The sequence below is a fragment of the Molossus molossus genome, unplaced genomic scaffold (assembly GCF_014108415.1).
Source record: "Molossus molossus isolate mMolMol1 unplaced genomic scaffold, mMolMol1.p scaffold_m16_p_3, whole genome shotgun sequence".
Classification (NCBI taxonomy): Eukaryota; Metazoa; Chordata; class Mammalia; order Chiroptera; family Molossidae; genus Molossus; species Molossus molossus.
The window spans coordinates 119,475,113-119,492,463 of NW_023425366.1; the positions used below are offsets into that span (position 1 = coordinate 119,475,113).

The following is a 17,351-nucleotide window of genomic DNA, read 5'->3' on the forward strand; positions in this document are numbered from 1 at the left end:
CTCATACCCATTAAAGAAGAATGGGATGTTAGCCTCAACCAGTCTGTCTCAGTGGTTAGAGCATCAGCCCTCGAACTGAAGGGTTGTGGGTTTGATTTCTGGTCTCCCAGCCCCAGTTGGAGTCATGCAGGAGGCAACAAATCAATGTGTGTTTCTCACATGGATGTTTCTCTCTCTCCCCCTCCCCCTCCCTTCCCTTCATTTAAAAAAACACAATGGAAACATATCCTTGGGTGAGGATTAACAACAAATGGGATGTTAAAAAAAAGGAATATTCTGGAGGAAAGCAAGTACTTCCACATTAAAGTGCCTGCTCTTGCCTCAGATAAACAGACCTGAAGCAAAGAACAATGTAAACAAACCTTCCTCCTGGAAAGACAGCAAAGGACAAGGCTGGAGGACACCCCAGAAAAAAGTAAGGTGGTCTCAATGGTCCAGAACATGATAATAAAGAACCTGGGTAACTCTGACAAACTGGCAATCCAGTTCTTCCCAGTGTGAATGGCCCATAGAAGAAAGCAGGGTGGTCTGGAGTGGGGGCAGGAGAAACATCCAATCTATAGTTCCTAAGATGATATCTGTATTAAATTTTTCATATTCAAAGCCCTTCAAGATTTCCACCATAAATCAGTTTACTCTCTGCTTCCCAAGGTCTTTATCCTGTCAGCGTTTAAAGGGGATAAGTGCTGGAAAGAAAATGTACGATAAAAGTCCTACTGGCCATGCCTTGGCCAGTTTGGCTCAGTGGTCAGAACGTCGGCCTGCAAACCAGAGTTGCGGGTTCGATTTTGGTCAAGGGTACGTACCTCGGTTGTGGTTTGGTCCCTGGCCCTGGTCAGGATCTTGCAGGAGGCAGCCAATGGATATGTCTCTTGCATAGCTGTTTCTCTCTCTCTCTCTCTCTCTCCCTCCCTCCCACTGTATCTGAAGATAAAGGGGAAAATATCCTCAGGTGAGGATTTAAAAAAAGACCCTACTGGCCAGAAACTCCTCCTAAGGAAAAAGACCTCACAGTCTGTATCGTGATGGGTGAATATACTGTGCAGGTAGATGGGGAAGCATGTGAACCAGCTGGTGCAGCAGACAAAGCAAGGCAGAGGCCTTCCAGACAGAGGGCTTGAGGGGCGGGCAGGAGAGCAACTGCCTGGAATGGCTGGAATGTGCCTGGGGAGAGAGCAAAGGCTTGCTGGCAGGTAGGAAGGGAATGTTTGGGAGGGTGGTATTTATCCTGCAGATAAGGGCAGAAAAGGAGTGTGAGTGATGTGTAAGTGATGTGCTGAGCACTGTACCTTGGGAAGGCCACTCTTCAGGAGACTAGGATAACAGTTCCTAAGCCTCACTGGTGGGTACTGGGAAGAGGTAGGACAAAGAACAAAGGAGCAGGAGGGAGGGCATGTTCTAGGAGTCCAGGTAGGATCAATCATGGAATGATGACCAGGAGAGAAACCACAGAATCAGGTGCCAGTTTGCAGCAGGAAGATGAGTTTGCTTTTTAACATTCAACTCTGTGATGGGAGAGCTGGGAGAAAATTTCCAGAAAGATGTCTGTAGCTGACATTTAGCGACTGTTTCAAAATATGTACCAAGCACAGTGCTGAGCACCCAACAACCCTAAAAGACAAATACCATTATTGTTCTCACTTTAGGTTTGAGGAAATTGAGGCTCAGGAGTAAGGAGTATCCCAAGCCTCCCAGATGACAGATGGAACCCCACAGAGGTCCATGCAATCGGTGATCCTGGAATGGATCCTGTACTGAAAGAAATCTAAAAAACTGGAACAAAATGGTAGTTTAATTTTTTTGTTGTTGTTAATGCTCACCTAAGGATATTTTTTTCCATTGATTTTTAGAGAGAATGAAAGGGAGGGAAGTGAGAGAGAGAAACATCAATGTGAGAGAGTCACATTGAGTGGTTGCCACCACACGACCCTAACTGGGGCCAGGGACAAACTGCAACCGAGGTACGTGCCCTTAGCAGGAACCAAACCCAGGACTCTTGGTCTAAGGGCCGATGCTCTAACTGCTGAGCCAAACCAGCCAGGGCCCAACTCACTTTTTATTAGTAAACTTTGCATCATGTAAATGAAAATCCAGTACCACTCACCCTATTTAAAAGGTGTATTAGTCAGGGCCTGGCCGGTGTGACTCATGTCCCAAGGACTGAGAGGTCCCTGGTTCGATTCCCAGTCAGGGAACATGCCCAGGTTGTGGGCTCGATCCCCAGTAGGGAGTGTGCAGTAGGCAGCTGATCGATGTATCTCTCTCACATAGATGTTTCTGTTTCTCTCTCCCTTCCTCTCTCCTAAAAAAAGCAATAAAAACATGTTGTTGTTTTTTAAAAAAAGAATGTGTTAGTCAGGACAGGTTAGGCAATGCAACAACAACAGTTGATCCCAGAAATTCAAAGAATTAACACAGCAAATGCTGCATGTGCGACATGGGCTGGCAGAGGGTCCCCAGTCAGTGACAGACTCAGGCAGACGGAGGCAATGCAGGTTCAGAACAGGAGACAAACACCACCCACACTTTTAAATCTTCCACGCACAGCCCACGGGCCATGCACAGTCACATGGCCCTACCAAACTGCAAGGGAAATGGGGAGTAACAGGGGGCACATGCATTCTGGTAGCAGCTAATGTCTCTGCTGCAGAGGGGAACTGCCCAAATCATAAAACAACAAAACAGTATGATTACATTCTACCTCAAAGGCTATGCTGTAAGAAAGCTCTGAGCAAGAATATTAAAAAGGAAGGAAATTAGTGAGTATCATAAATATGTAAAGACATTTATAGCACCAAGCTGAGACTGTCTCCTGGACTCCCACAAAAGAACTAGGAGAGAACTCAGAAGGCAATGATTCTCACAATGTTATTAACGTGCCCCTGTATTAACTGAAACCATCTTCAAGAATAACCAAACTTTAGGGAAAAAAAGAACCAAATTTGGAAAGTTTCTCTGAAGCAAAACAGTAACCAGACAGGGATGAAAGGTGTTTTAAGTAACATAAGAATCCATAGTGCACAGAATCACTGATGTGATAGATGACATTTTCCAAAGATGGTGAGACCAAGATATCCCATCTCATTAGCTCTCACGATGTGACAATGACAGACCTCCACCAGGAAGAGTTGTCTGTGTTCTCTCCCCTTGATTCTGAGTGGGCTTATTTTAAAAATGTGATACACACCAGTAGCAAAGAGCACACTTAGTACTCAGGTCTTACTTTCCAATACCATTCTCCAATAAAAGGAACCAGAGCTCCTTGCAGAATCGGCAGATTCCAGACTGGGGCAGGAAATAAACATGAGTCTGGAGCATTTCCTACTAGAAAAGGTAAGACCCCCTACCCAACACACACACACACAAACACACAGTGGGGGATTGAAAGGGACAGGGAGCCAACCTGAAAGCACCAAACTATATAATGTACCATTGGACTATAATCCAAAGTATAAAACAATAACCATGAGTAAATACTGATATAAATCAATGATTGCATAAATAAGTAAATGATGAGAATAGGCAAATGTCCTGTACAGAAGTCTAAATAGTTTATGTGGATTCATTCCCTCAGAGAGGGGGAGCATAATTCCCCATTCCTGAAGTGTGAACTGTGCATAATTAGTGATTTGCTTCAAAAAAAATAATACAGTATGAAAAAAGGGGAAAAGAATAATGTTACAGTGGAGAAACTTCACAAACACCACCTCAGCTATGTGATCAAGGTTAACATCAAAAGTGACCAGTCATGCCCTGGCTGGTTTGGCTCAGCGGTTAGAGTGCCGGCCCATAGTCCAGAGACCCAGGTTTAGTTCCTGCTAAGAGCACGTGCCTTGGCTGCAGTTTGTCCCCGGCCCTGGCTGGGGTCGTGTGGGAGGCAGCCACTCGATGTGTCCCTTTCACATCAATGTTTCTTTCTCCTCACACCCCCATTCTATCTGAACAAAAATGAAAAGCTGTCCTTGGGTGAGGATTAAAAAAATCAAAAACGAAAGTGACCAGTCGTGCCCTGGTCGGTTTGGTTCAGTGGTTAGAGCACTGGCCCATGGACTGAAGGGTCGAGGGTTCGATTCCCGGTCAAGGGCACGTATCTGGGTTGCAGATTCATTCCCGGCCACAGTCAGAGTCGTGAAGGAGGCAACTAATTGATGTTTCTCTCTTTCCCCCTTCCACTCTATCTAAAAATCAATGGAAAAATATCCTTGAAGATTAAAAAAAAACATGATCAGTTGCTGGTCATATGTACCCCTAACATGACCTAATGATAAAGGTACTTCCCCTCTGGGTTTTTCTCGCCCCAAACCCATAAGCCTAATCACGAGGAAAACATCAGAAAAATCCCAACTGTGGAACATTCTACAAAATGCCTCATTCATAACCCTCAAAATTATCGAGATCATCACCACGGAAAGTATGAGAAATTGTCATAGCCCAGACCACTCTGGAGACAAGACAACTACATGTAATCCTGGATGAAAGCCTAGGACAGAAGGACATTAGGTAAAAACTAAGGAACTCTGAATAAAGCATAGATTTTAGTTATAAAAATCTGTTGCTACTGGTTCATCAGCTGTGACAAATATACCACTAACTTAAGATGACAGGGAAACTTGTGTAGGAGGAGACACTAGAACTCTGTTATCTCAACAATTTTTCTATAAATCTAAAGCTATTCTAAAATTCAGGAGTAAAGCAAAAATTACAATCTTTATTATGGGTTTAACAAATATTACAACCTATTCTCAAAGACACCTCAGGATAAAAGAACATACACACACAGAGAGAACGAAACCAAATAACAAAATGTGGCAAAGAGTAAAGTGGAGAACCTACATGAAAAGTAAAATTTCTTAAAGGAAAAAGGACTCCAGTAAAATTTCTTAAAGGAAGAAGGACACCTGAATAGCAGGACTTGCAGGTCAGAAGTGAAGTGAGAGGGTGTGGGGCACAGGAAAGAGCAGCAGAGGAAACCTGGAACACAATGGACTGTCTCTCTGGAAAACACTATTTACCACATACCATACATACCACAGGCAGGTTAGGAAGGGAAGAGCATGAGAAGTGACTAAGGATGTGACAATGGGAAAGTCCCCAGTGGTCTTGGTACCAGGAGGCAGTTTCTGGAGCCTGGAGAAGGCCAGAGTGCAGGGTGACAAAGGCATGTGGCAGGGGAAGGTGCTGAGGCAGCAAATGTGGAGGCCTGTGGGGACAGCTGCAGAAGCAGCCAGACAGGAAATACAGCGGGTTCGGAGAGGCAGGGCAGAGGAACACCTGAATTTAAGAAAGACTAGGGAACAGGACCACAGGACCAGGTGGAGGAAGGCCAGCAGGTAAGGGGCATTGGTGGGGAGAGATGAGATCTTAAAATTATGTAGCTGACTACTTCTCGGGCCCCCTTTGGTTGAGACCTGGAGCCTGATCTCACCTTGTGATAAACCTCCGGTGGTGAGGTGACTAAGGTGGGACAGAAAGAGGTGACTCCGTGTGACAGGATCCTCTGTGCCACCAGAGCGACTCCGGAACCCACCTCTTCTGTGGCCTGAGAGAAGTCAATGCCAAATCCACCTGTGGCCACAGAAAGAGGGGGTCGCATGGTGCTCAGAGCTCTTTCCCTGGATCTCCACCCCCGGGCCCTGGACCGCACCATTGATCTGCACGTCAATGAAACCAGGCGCCAGGATGCAGCCCCCGCAGTCCCGCTGCTGATCGGCTACAAGCCGCTCCTCAAAGAACAACTTCTCTGGGTCCAGAATGCGGCCTTCGCGCACCCACAGATCCTCCCTGCGAACAGAAAGGGGTGGGGGCTTGGGTCGCCTGCCCAGTATCCTGCCCCCAACCTACGCCCACCACTGCCTGCCCCGGCTCTACTCCAGCAGCGCGCGGCCCCGCACCCGCCGGCCCCACACGTCACCTGAGCAGCTTCCGGCCACGCAGGATGCGGCAGTTGGTGAACTGGAGCACCGGGGCCCGCGCAGCGCCCTGTCCGTTGCGCATCTTGGGCTGCGTGAGCCGAGCGGAGCTAGGGAGCCGGAGGCCCCGCAGCCCAATCCTTACCCTGAGTGCGGCCCCACCCACGTACCCTCAGCTGACCGAGGCACGCCACGTGATCTACGCACCCACGTGACCTGCGTACCCACGTGACTGCACATCCCAGTACGCAGTGACGCTGCCGCGCAGATCTCGCCCCTTCCCTCTGGCCCACACAAGTGCTGCACACAGGCATCCAGTCACATCTGAGAATTTTATTGGACACGGCTCCGGGCCTGGCAGGCCCAGCTCACGACCCCACAGCCAGGGCTGGAGGACGGTGGTTCCATACAAAAAGTCTCAGGGCACACGGTAACCCCACAAAGCAACACTCTAAAGATTACTATAGTTGAGATATGGGAGGGCTGCTCCACAGACGTGCGAACAGGTCAAATCTTTATAAATAAACATCCAGTGAAAATGACAACTCGAATTCATCCTTATACACAGCACTCTAGGGCAGATAAATGGGTGGGGGTGGCTAGAAGCCAGTATCCTCACTGGTCGGGGGACCTGGATGGGTGATGAGTGGGCCCAGATGTCCACGGCACGGGGCGGGTGGGGGCAACAGACGATGGGCACTAGGACACTGCGCATTTACAAGACCAACTACTTGGAGGAGGGGGTACGGCTGCCCCGTGCGTGTGTGTCAGGCTGTTCGTTCTGGAATGAGGAGGGGGTGGTCTTTACATCATATTCTGTGGCTGGTGGACTTGGAGAGGGGTTACTTTGTGGAAAGGATGAGGGCGACGATGAGACCGTAGAGACCCAGCACCTCTGCGAAGATGAGGATCAAGATCATGCCCACGAATAGTCGAGGCTGCTGGGCAGTGCCCCGCACGCCGGCATCCCCCACAATGCCAATGGCAAAGCCAGCTGCCAGCCCACTGAGGCCCACACTCAGGCCAGCACCCAGTTGGAGGAAACTCCTGGGGAAGAGAGGACACAGGATAAACATTAGCTGCCTGCTTATGGGAAGATGGTGGGCATGGGCCACTAGCCAAATGCCCACTCCCCAGCCCTCCAGCCCTGTGCAGTGGCCTCACCTAGGGTAGGGGAGGTGTGGTGGGAGGAACCCAGCACTCACCTGTAGAGGCTGATGCCTTCATTCAGAGAGTTGGCGATAAGGACTGCTACCACCAGGCCGTAGATAGCAATGATGCCAGCCATGACCACAGGGATGATGGACTTCATGATCAGCTCTGGCCGCATGACAGACATGGCTGCAATGCCAGTGCCACTCTTGGCTGTGCCATATGCAGCACCCAGGGCTGTTGAGGAGGGGGAGGAGGCAAAGTGAGCCCAGAGCATCTGGAACCAGAACCTTGGGGGCAGCTCTAACACAGCTAAGGTCCACCTCAAGTTATCACAGGCAAGGGGTAGATGATGTTAACACCCAGCCAGGGGCAGGAGGTGGCTCTCAGGGGAAATGGTCACAGCCAAGCATTGTTACACAAATAACTGTTACTTTCTTTCTTCTACCAGAGGCCCTTATGGCTGTGTGGCCTATCTGGGTTCCTGCTCTGCTTGGAAATTCCCACCTCTGTTCACTAGCACTCTCCAAGCCTGCTATACAGACCCCAAGGTCCCAAGGGGTTCAGCTTGGCTGCCCCCAACCTAAAAGGTGAAGCTATGACAGGCTGGCAGCAGTCATACAGGTAAATAGGTAGCTGGGCCTGATGCCTTGCTGGCAATTCTGGCCCTGTTCTCTCAGGTCAGAGTTTCCCCAACTCCCCACCCCACCCACCAAACTCCCTACCACTCCCAGCCCTGGGACACACTGCTGGGAAGGTTGGCATCTTGTGTTGATGGGATGAGCACACCCTCGGCTCTACAACATGCCTAGAACCTCGAGTTTGGAGAGAATCCTCTCTAAATAACCAGAGAGGGGGATCCAAGGAGAAGATGGGGCACAGGAAGATGAGTGGGCTGTGGAGCCATCACCCAACCCAACTGTGAGGCCTCGGTAGACCTCCCAGAAGTCTAGCTTCTGCTCAAGGCCTCCGGTAATGGGGATTGGGGGTTCCAGGAAGGACTGTCAACTCTTATGCGACCCCCTTCCCTCTTCCTAGGGTATACTGCCTTCCTGAAAGTTTCCCACTTCTGGGTTGGAAGTCTAGAGTAACCTTTGCACAGAACAGAGAACCACAGAGAAATCAAGGCAGCTCTTCTGACTCCAGTCACCTGCTCTTCAGAGTTCCACTGCACCTCTTATCAGAGGACAACATGGGTTAGGGGTTGTCCTAGGGACCAAGACAATCCTGGCCATTCTTCTGTACATTTTATTTACCTATTTGGGCCACAAGGTACCTAATCTGCTCATCACTAAGCAGGGGTGAGTTCAGAGAGGTCCTGCCTTCCCAGGGCTCTCAGTTTAGTGAGGAGACAGATATGGCACCTCCAAGCACAGTAACATGTTCCAGGAGAGTGGGGAGGAGGGTAGTGGTGGAATCTGGGAAAGGGTTCACAGAGGTGACATCGGAGTGGAGGGGTGATGGTGAGCAGGAAGATTCCAAACAGCATGAATGGAGATGCTAACCAAGATGGTGCTGGATGGGGAGTAATTTGAGGGAGGAGGCAAGGGATCTCCACTGCCTCTTCCCTATAGTTCCAGAGGCACCTCAACACTGCCTTGCCTGGACATTCAGTGGCTTTAGCCTGGGGCTCAGAGCTTCTGTCTTCATAAAGCCTTTCCTGTTGCAGCGCATTCTTTGGGATCCTATTGCAGGCCCAGCACATCAGGCTGTATCACATATGTGCAAGGGGCCAGTGCAATGACTCATTATTCAAAGGGGGAGGAAAGCACAGGCTGTCATGTAGCACTGAGTGGGAGATCATTCAGGGGATTCAGCATCATAAGTATTAGGACCCTGTGAAAGGCAGGAAGTGAGCTGGGTCCTTCTCTCAGGGCAGCAAGAGAGATCATGTATCAGGCTGGGGAGGCAACAGGAGGAACAAAGGGAAGAAACAGGGATGACCATCAGGAGAAAAAAGCAGTCTGGTTGGGCAGCAGGTGTGTGAGAAAGCCCTGGATGCTAGCTCCGAAGGCCAAGGCTGACGGGGGCTCCAGATGCAGTGGGACACAGGGAGATTGAGATCTGATGGCAGTTCCAAGAACACAGCATCAAACATAGGTTGCCCACCAGCAGGGAGGAAGTCACAGAAAATATGGAAAAGGAACTGACAGCTTCGTGGAAGACATGATGAAGAAAGAATTCACAGGACTTTTTTTGTCACAAGTTAAGAAAAAAGGGGAAGCTGAAATGGGAGATGGGGACTAGAGAGGCCTGAGAGTGAGTGGGCCTCGTTTGGTTGTAAGATGACCAATCAGCAAAGCACTAGGCAGGGGATATCTAGGGGATATCTAGGCCAGGAGCTGGGGACGGACCTTGGAGTCAGCCAGGCAGCGACACCTGAGGCCTGAGAACTGAGGGGCTTGTTTACATAGGCACAAGGAGATAGATGAAGACACACCTTGGGGAAAGGACATATTTAAAGGGGGAAATGAAATAAGAAGTCAACCACATTAAGCCCCATGTAGGGAAAGAAGCAAGAGTGAAGCTGCATTCAAACCAACAGGAATGAATGGCCTCAATCCCCAGGAGCCTAAGACAAGCAAAAAAACCCTGGACTGTCCAGCCAGTGTGGCTTAGTGGTTGAACGTTGACCCATGCACCAAGAGGTCCCCAGTTCGATTCCCGGGCAGGGCACATGCCCAGGTTGTGGGCCCTATCCCCCATGGGGATCACACAGGAGGTGGCCAATTGATGTTCTCTATCATTGATGTTTCTATATCTCTTTCCCTCTCACTTCCTCTCTCTCTAAAATCAATAAAGGGGGGGGAGGGGGGGCCCTGGACCAGTGCTATCCTATTCTCAGTTAACTTTTGGAGACCTGCTGGTCAGGCTCCATCTGAAAGTACCATGTAAGTTCTGGAAGAAGAGAGGCACCTGGTAACCAGAGGGAGACCAGGAGCTGGGTACAGATAAAAGGCTCAATAGGCAACCTCAGCTTCAGGAACAGTGACAGCCAGAATTTCACATGGACAGGCACTGTGTTTTGTTCACTGACGTCTCCATGTGCTTGGCATATAGTAGGAGCTCAATCAAGACTTTTTGAATGAATGAATGAATGAATGACAGCCCCAAGCAGCACCCCAAGGAGGCCAGGCAAAGCAGAATCCCTGGAGGCAAAGCATAGAAAAGGCTGGGGTAGGGGCACACAGCAGCCTGCTGGGAGGCCCTGGAAAGCAGTCAGTCCCTGAAGATGTGGAAAGAGCAGGCCTTAGCTGGGTGGGAAGGGGAAGTCCTGACAACTTCTCCCACTACCAGTGACCTCTTACTCGCACATGACAGGAAGGGCAGGGCTCATTCAGCAGCTTATGACCAGGGAGGGAGGTCCCCTGGAGAGCAGAGCCCCCCAAGTCCCCACCTCACAAGTGTTTATAGTCAGCAGAGACTGTTTGCAGTTCAAACCCTACACATACCTGAATAGGGAGCCTCCCAATTCACCAGGAAAGGTGGGGCAGGGTGTTGGTCATCAAAGCCAAAAACCAGACACAGACTAGACCAGACCAGTCCATGGGGGCTGCATCTGGGCCAGGGCTCACCTCGCTGGGTTGCACATTCCTGAGCCTGGCCAAAAGATCTTCCTCTCGGTAGACCACTTTTCACTAAATTCAGTAAAGGCCCTTTTTTCATGCCTAGGGCAGCCCCTCCCAATACCAGGACTTATGGAAAGGAAGGTCATTCATTCATTGGGGCTGGAACTAGAAAACTCTCCTATGGACAAAGGCCCAATCCTCTTAAAGCTGAGGCTCTGTGAGATGCTCTCACCCACCCGAAAGCAGACTCTCAGCAAGCCTGTGCTGATGCTGGCCAGACTCCCTTCGTCCTCGGCCTGATTCTCCCTCTCAACTCCAAACACTCCCACCCCTGGGTCCCTGACGAATATCAGGACTAACCTCTCAGCCCAGCTTTCCCAACAAACCCACACGGGTATTGGGAAACAGTGACAAGCCCTAACCGGAAGCACCTACCTCTGGTTACAGACCCACCAGACCAGCAGCCAGGGGAGGGAGAGGGAAAGGGCGAGGGCTATGGACCTCGGCGGGGAGCGCCAGGACCTGATCTCCCGCCCCTGCCACCCACAGACAGGGCCGGCCCCGCGTCGGGGAAGCTTTCTACGGCGTGATGTCACACCTGCCCGCAGGACCGGGGGGGGGGGGGGGGGAGTGCGCAGCAGGCGCAGGACCGCGCGCCCCCACCCCAGTCTCTCTCCCACCTCTCCCGGGGCTAAGATGGCAGCGGCGCCACCGCCCCATCCCCTCACCGACAAGGACCAGGGGCAGGGAGGCCGGCTCATGTACTCCTGGGAGACCCTTGGGACCCGCAGCCCAGCCCAGCCCTAATGCCCTGCACTGGACACCCGACGGCCCGGGCCGCATTCTGCGCCCCGACCCCTGTCCGCGGTCACGTGAGGCCCGGGACCCCCAACAGCTCAATTACGTCAGAGTGACGTCACACACCGAACCCCAGCGAGCTATGGGCACCAGTCCCACGCGCCCCGGTGCCCCCCGCCTCCCAGGTCCCTTCTGCCGCGGCTCTCACCGCTGAAGACCATCGCGGCCGAGGCGCCCATGACCGCGAAAAACGAGGCGTACTCGGGGCCGCCGGTCTTGGCCTCGGACATGTCTGCGGGTAGGAAGGGGGCGAGCTCAGCGGGCCGAGGCGGGGGCGAGAACCGGCTGGATGAGACGGGCAAGCAGCGGACACCGAGCGCGAGGCTAGCGACCAGACGGCTGCGAAGGCTATCGGCCCGTCTGCCGCTGCGCTCTAAATACCAGCACCGCAGAACAAAATGGCCGCAGCAGCCGTGTCACATGACCCGAGCCCCGCCCCGCCTCCGCGGGCCGTACCACTTTGTACCGATGGGGGGCGCCATGGCTCCGGCACGCTTTAGCGACCCACTGATCGGTCCCGCACTGTGCGGCCGCCTCGCCGAGCCAGCTTCTGGTGTTTCGCTTCACCTCGACCTTCCGGGTGCGCTGCGGGACGCCGCGGCCTCGAACCCCGCGGCGTTGCGCCCGTCGGGTCCCCCAAACGGGGCGGGGCGGTGGCGCGCCACATTATCATACAGGGCAGGACGTGGAGGTGCCCCGCCTCCTCTGCGGCTGCGTGGCCCAGCCGGTGTTCGGTTCCGTGGGTTGCTTTTCTTTGCATTTGCGGCGTGGATCATGGCCCCCGGGTTCTGACGAACTTGTCTCCACGGACCAAGGAGCACTCTCTCCTCCTCTCGGAGTGATTTGAGGGCCGAGCAGAGAGCCAAATCCCGACTCCTGGGCGCCTGCCTCTTCTGCCCCAGCCCCCCCCCCCCGGGAAAGCCCCCAGCCCACCTGTGAAGTCCCTCGGTCGCCCCTCCCCGACCCCGTCCCCCCCAGATCCAGACCCACCATACCCCGACCCAGAAATTGGTGACTTCTCCCTGGTTTCCTAGGAAAAGGAACCCCCTCCCCAGCATCTGTCTCCTCTCTTGCATTAGGGACTCAGGCTTCAGTTGGGGGGAAGGGTTGTCTTCGTCCCCTCAAGATGAAGGCATGACTGGTTTGAAGTCCATCAGTGTTGCGACCTGTGGAGGCTTCCCCAGATTTCTGCACGCTTGTCCTCACGCAAAGCTTGCACCTGCAGGACTGCCCTTATTTCTGGAGCAGCAGCCAGTGGTTCCAGCCCAGCCCGCAGCCTGGCCTGGAACTGACACTGCCTTGCTGATCCATGTGGTCCGCGTCCCAACTGGCTGCCTTATCTGCCCACCAGCTCTGGTTCCCTGTGCTCTTTTGTCCCTTCCCTTTCAGGATACCTGGGTGACTGCCTTCTGGGTCTCCCCTGAGCTCCAAGGTTTGGTTCTGACATTAGAGTTCTTCCTGAACGTCCTGGGTGGCAGCTGTCATCAATCTCTCTGGCTTGGCCCTCCCACTGGATTCTCAGCTCCACCGTCTATAACAGGAACCTCCTTCCAGCTCTCTTCTCTTTGGTGAGGCCCAGTCAGCCACACTCTAAACTTGGAGCCCACAGAAGTGCCAGGCCTGCCCTGTTTCAAAAGAGAGGAGACCACCATATGGCTAGAGCCCTCCTCACCTCCCTCTGCCACCCTCTTCCTTGCCCTGACTTATGGTAAGAGGAATCTTTACTCCATGTCTCCACCTCACCTTCCATGCATCCCTACCCAGCTCCTTGCCTTTGTCAAGGTCACTGGAGACTGCCAAGGGACATTTGTCAGGCTGTCTGAGTGGGTCTCTTTGTTGCTGTGGTCCTCTGCCCACTCCTCCACAACCTCTCCTTTCTTTCGGGCTCATCTCCCATGGCCTAGATATCTTTATTCCTTCCTGGAGTCACAGGGAGGAGCAAGGACAAGTCCAGGTCCTACAATGGTTCCAGGGCCTCACCACTGCCCCCCTTCCCACTGGGTGATTATGTCTTCTGTCTGTATCTTTCCAGACCTGCCGGAGGCCCAGCCCCCATAACTCTAGACACTTAGTGTCCAGGGCCAGGGGAGCCCAGACCAGGAAGCTGATGCTGGGGTGCCAGTGATGCTGGTGTAGGGGGAAAATTCAGACTAAAGAAAGGAGAAGCAGGACAGTCCACAGCAGTCAGAAGCACAGTGGTGGGCAAAGTGCACAAAACCCCAGTATGGCTGAAATTCCAAGACTAGCAAGTCAGAAAACAGTTTCCTCAGGCTCAGGGAGCAGGTCAGCTTTGCTCCCAGTCCTCTCATCTTCTGCCCAAGTTTTGCTATGAGACGTCATACTGGGTCTCCAGTGGGGCTGCTGACACCTCAAACCAACATGTCTCAAACTGAGCTTACCCCCCACTCTCATCACCACTAGCTTCTACTCAGCTATTTCCATTTGGGGCAAGAGACACAACCATGCACCCAGCTGCTCACACCAGCAGCCTTCGAGTCATGCACTACTCATTCTTCATTACTCACCAAGCCCCGAGATTCTTCAGCTTCCCAGCACTCAGCTCTGACCCCACCTGCAGCCTGCAGCCCCTTGGGTGGTCTTTCATTTCTGGCCTGGGTCTTTTCACAGCCTCTACATGATCAGCCTGCTCAGTCTCACTCCCCTCTCCAACCCATTTTTCACCTTAAAGCTACAGGATCTTTCTAACTGGCACACCTGACCAGTTGCTCCCTCCTGGAATCTTTGACTGTCCTCCTGACACAGGCTGGACCCTTGGTGGTCTCCTCTCAGGCCCTTCCCATCTCTTCTCCTCGTGTTGCTCCTCTCATTGCCTTTGTTCTTGATCCTATAGTTATCTCTGCATCAACTACTCTTCCTTCCTTCTTATGTAGGGAATGCTACTCAGTCTTTATTTTTTTAGAAAATTTTTTTCCTTTATTGATTTTAGAGAGAGAGAGGAAGGAAGAGGGAGACAGAGATAGAAACATCGATGGGCGGCCTCCTGCATGGCCCCCCCCCTCCAACTGGGGATTTGGCCCACAACCTGGGCATGTGCCCTGACCCAGGAATTGAACTGGCAACTGCTTGGTGCATGGGTCAGTGCTCAACCATTGAGCCACAATGGCCAGGCTGCTACTCAGTCATTAGAATGCTACTTCCTCCAGAAAACTTTCCTGACCTCTCGTCTTCTTCCTTAGGCCCCTTCTTCATCCCTTGTACTCCATTACTACTTTTTTTCACTTACTACCTTCTCCACTGAGAGTCCCTGTGCCTCTTGTTCTGTATCCCTGACCCCTGGTAGGATGCTTGGTGCATACAGCTAACATTTACTGACCACTGAGTGTGTGCCTGTCCTGAACATTTACTGGGTATTAGCTAATCCTCACAATGACCTTCTGAGGAAGATATCACCATTACTCTCATTGTGTAAAAAAGGAAATAGGCATAGGAAAGTTAACCACCTTGCCCAAGGTCAGGCAGCTAGAGTGGCAGAATTGAAACTCTGGCTACACAAGCATGACCTGTCTGGTCCATGCAGCTCACTCACCACCTGACTCCTACACCAGGGCTCAGTGAGGTTGTGGTGACCAGTGATGGGCCAGGAGGGATGAAGGCTGCCTTCTCCTAGGCCTCCCAGCACTGGGCAGAGCTCTGGGATGGGAATGGGCTGGGGCTGTGGAAGGGACTAGCCAGGGATACACACCTCTGTCTTCTCCCTCATAGCTAAGTCCCGGGTTTGAAACCACAGTGTCATGATTCCCTGCTCTGTCACTGTGCAGGTGGGGATTTCCAGAAATAAGGAAGAAGGTGTTCTGGGAAACACAGGTCAGAGTCTCTGATAGGGAGGTATAGAGAGATGTGGATTGGGGTCCAGACTCCTCTGAGGGTTTTAATGGGGACAAAAGGGCCCACTGTCCCAACTGAAAGACAGTGGCAGAGAGAAATCCAATGGAACTTTGCAAGACCTGAGGAAAGAGAGGGTGGCGGCCAGAGAGAAAATGACAAAGAATAAGATTCCAAATGGCCTCAAATGATTGGAGAGATGAATTTATTGGAAGAAGCCATTTCAAAGAAGAAAGAAGAGAGTTGAGCAGCCTGACACAGGGCCTTATCAAGAACATCAGGAAACTGCAGACAAACAAGTGTTCCAGGCAGTGTGCCCTCTTCCTGTGAACAGTCCCGTTCTCCCTGTGAGTTGCCATGAAGATACACTAGAGGGGGTATAACACTGAGAGATGACCCCTGCTCGCTCTCTCTCTTTTTTTTTTATCTTCACTCGAGGACGATTTTTTTGCATTTATCTTCTTCAGATAGAGTGGGAGGGAGAGAGGGAAGAAGAGAGAGAGAAACATCGATGTGAAAGAGACACACCAAGTGGTTGCCACCCACACAACCCCAACCGTGGCAGGGGACAAACTGCAACCGAGGTACATGCCCTTAGCGGGAACCGAACCCGAGACTCTCTGGTTCGCAGGCCACTGAGCCAAACCGGCCAGAGCTCGCTCTCTCTTTTTTATTTTATTTATTTATTTTTTTATATATATTTTTTAATCCTTATCCGAGGACATTTTTCCATTTTTTGTACAGACAGAGTGGGAGGGAGAGAGAGGAAGAGAGAGAGAGGGAAACATCGATGTGAAAGGGACACATCAAATGGCTGCCACCCGCACGACCAACCAGGGCCGGGGACAAACTGCAACCGAGGTACGTGCCCTTAGCGGGAACCGAACCCGGGTCTCTCCGGACCGCAGGTCGACGCTCTAACCGCTGAGCCAAACTGGCCAGGGCTTGCTCTCTCTTTTTTAAATCCTCACCTGAGGATATTTTTCCATTTATCATCAGATAGAGTGGGAGAGAGAGAGAAACATTGATGTGAGAGACACACATCAACTGGTTGCCTCCCACACGACCCCAACCAGGGCCAGGGATGAACTGCAACCAAGGTACATGTCCTTGGCTGGAATCGAACCTGCGACTCTTTGGTCCATGAGCCAATGCTCTAACCACTGAACATACCAGCCAGGGTGACCCCTGCTCTCTTGACCTGGCTGGATAAGAGTTACATATGTGGCCCAGCTGTTGTGGCTCAGTGGTTGAGCGTTGACCCATGCACCAAGGGGTCGCTGGTTCGATTCTCAGTCAGGGCACATACCCAGGTTGTAGGCCTGGTTCCTGGTGGGGCACATGCAGGAGGCATCCAGTCCAGGTTCTCTCTCATTGATGTTTCTCTCTCTCCTCTCTCCCTCTCACTTTCTCCCTCTGCAGGGTCAAAACAGATGTGCTAGTAGGGGAGATGAGTAAAGGCAACTTTTTTTTTTTGTATAATTAAAAAAAATAGGACTTATAAAATGATACAAATTATTTTGTCTTTTTTTTCATCCTCGGCTGAGAATTTTTATTGATTTTAGAGAGAGAGAAACATCCATGTGAGAGAGAAACATTGATGGTTGCCTCTGACTGGGGATTGAACCCACAATCTAGGTACGTGCCCTGACCAGGAATCAAATCTACAACCTTTTGGCATATGAAACAATGCTCCAACCAATTGAACCACTAGGCCAGAGCCCCAAGTTATTATTATTTTTTTTTAATCCTCACCCGAGGATATTTTTCCATCGATTTTTAGATAGAGTGGGAGGGAAGAAGGGAGAGGGAGAGGGAGAGGGAGAAACATCGATGTGAGAGAGACACATTGATTGGTTGCCTCACACATGACCCTGACCGGGACTGGGTATTGAACCTGCAACCCAGGTACATGCCCTTGACTTGGAATTGAACCCGTGACCCTTCAGTCCACGGGCTGACACTCTAACTGCTGAGCCAAACCAGCCAGGGCACCCCAAGTTATTTTTTTATTTATTTT

At 51.6% G+C, this 17,351-nt stretch overlaps 2 protein-coding genes across 10 annotated transcripts in view; both read right to left on the reverse strand.

Moving 5' to 3' along the window:
• AMDHD2 (amidohydrolase domain containing 2) overlaps window positions 1-6,171 on the reverse strand; it is a 63,562-nt gene extending 57,391 nt beyond the window's left edge. For all 9 annotated transcript variants that reach the window (XR_004961798.1, XR_004961801.1, XR_004961800.1 and 6 more), the window contains exons 1-3: window positions 5,912-6,171; window positions 5,645-5,781; window positions 5,426-5,565 (exon numbers count right to left, since the gene is read on the reverse strand). Coding sequence is in view for 5 of the 9 variants with exons in the window: in XM_036280769.1 (XP_036136662.1) it covers window positions 5,426-5,565; window positions 5,645-5,781; window positions 5,912-5,994 (360 nt within the window). In the remaining 4 variants the exon portion in view is untranslated. The remainder of the gene's footprint in view (window positions 1-5,425; window positions 5,566-5,644; window positions 5,782-5,911) is intronic.
• A 56-nt stretch (window positions 6,172-6,227) lies between these two features.
• Window positions 6,228-11,881, reverse strand: ATP6V0C (ATPase H+ transporting V0 subunit c). The gene is made up of 3 exons (XM_036280771.1): window positions 11,637-11,881; window positions 7,115-7,298; window positions 6,228-6,956 (listed from the first exon to the last, which is right to left on the reverse strand). Exons 1-3 carry the CDS (start codon window positions 11,716-11,718, stop codon window positions 6,752-6,754), a joined length of 471 nt encoding a protein of 156 aa, XP_036136664.1. The 5' UTR covers window positions 11,719-11,881; the 3' UTR covers window positions 6,228-6,751.
• Window positions 11,882-17,351: the final 5,470 nt, after the last annotated feature.

Coding starts and splice junctions, on each gene's coding strand:
- ATP6V0C (XM_036280771.1), bottom strand. CDS start 11,718: ATGTCCGAGGCCAAGACCGGCGGCCCCGAGTACGCCTCGTTTTTCGCG. Junction 7,299..11,636: donor GGCCGCGATGGTCTTCAGCG/GTGAGAGCCGCG, acceptor CCTCCTCAACAG/CCCTGGGTGCTGCATATGGC. Junction 6,957..7,114: donor GAAGGCATCAGCCTCTACAG/GTGAGTGCTGGG, acceptor TCTCTTCCCCAG/GAGTTTCCTCCAACTGGGTG.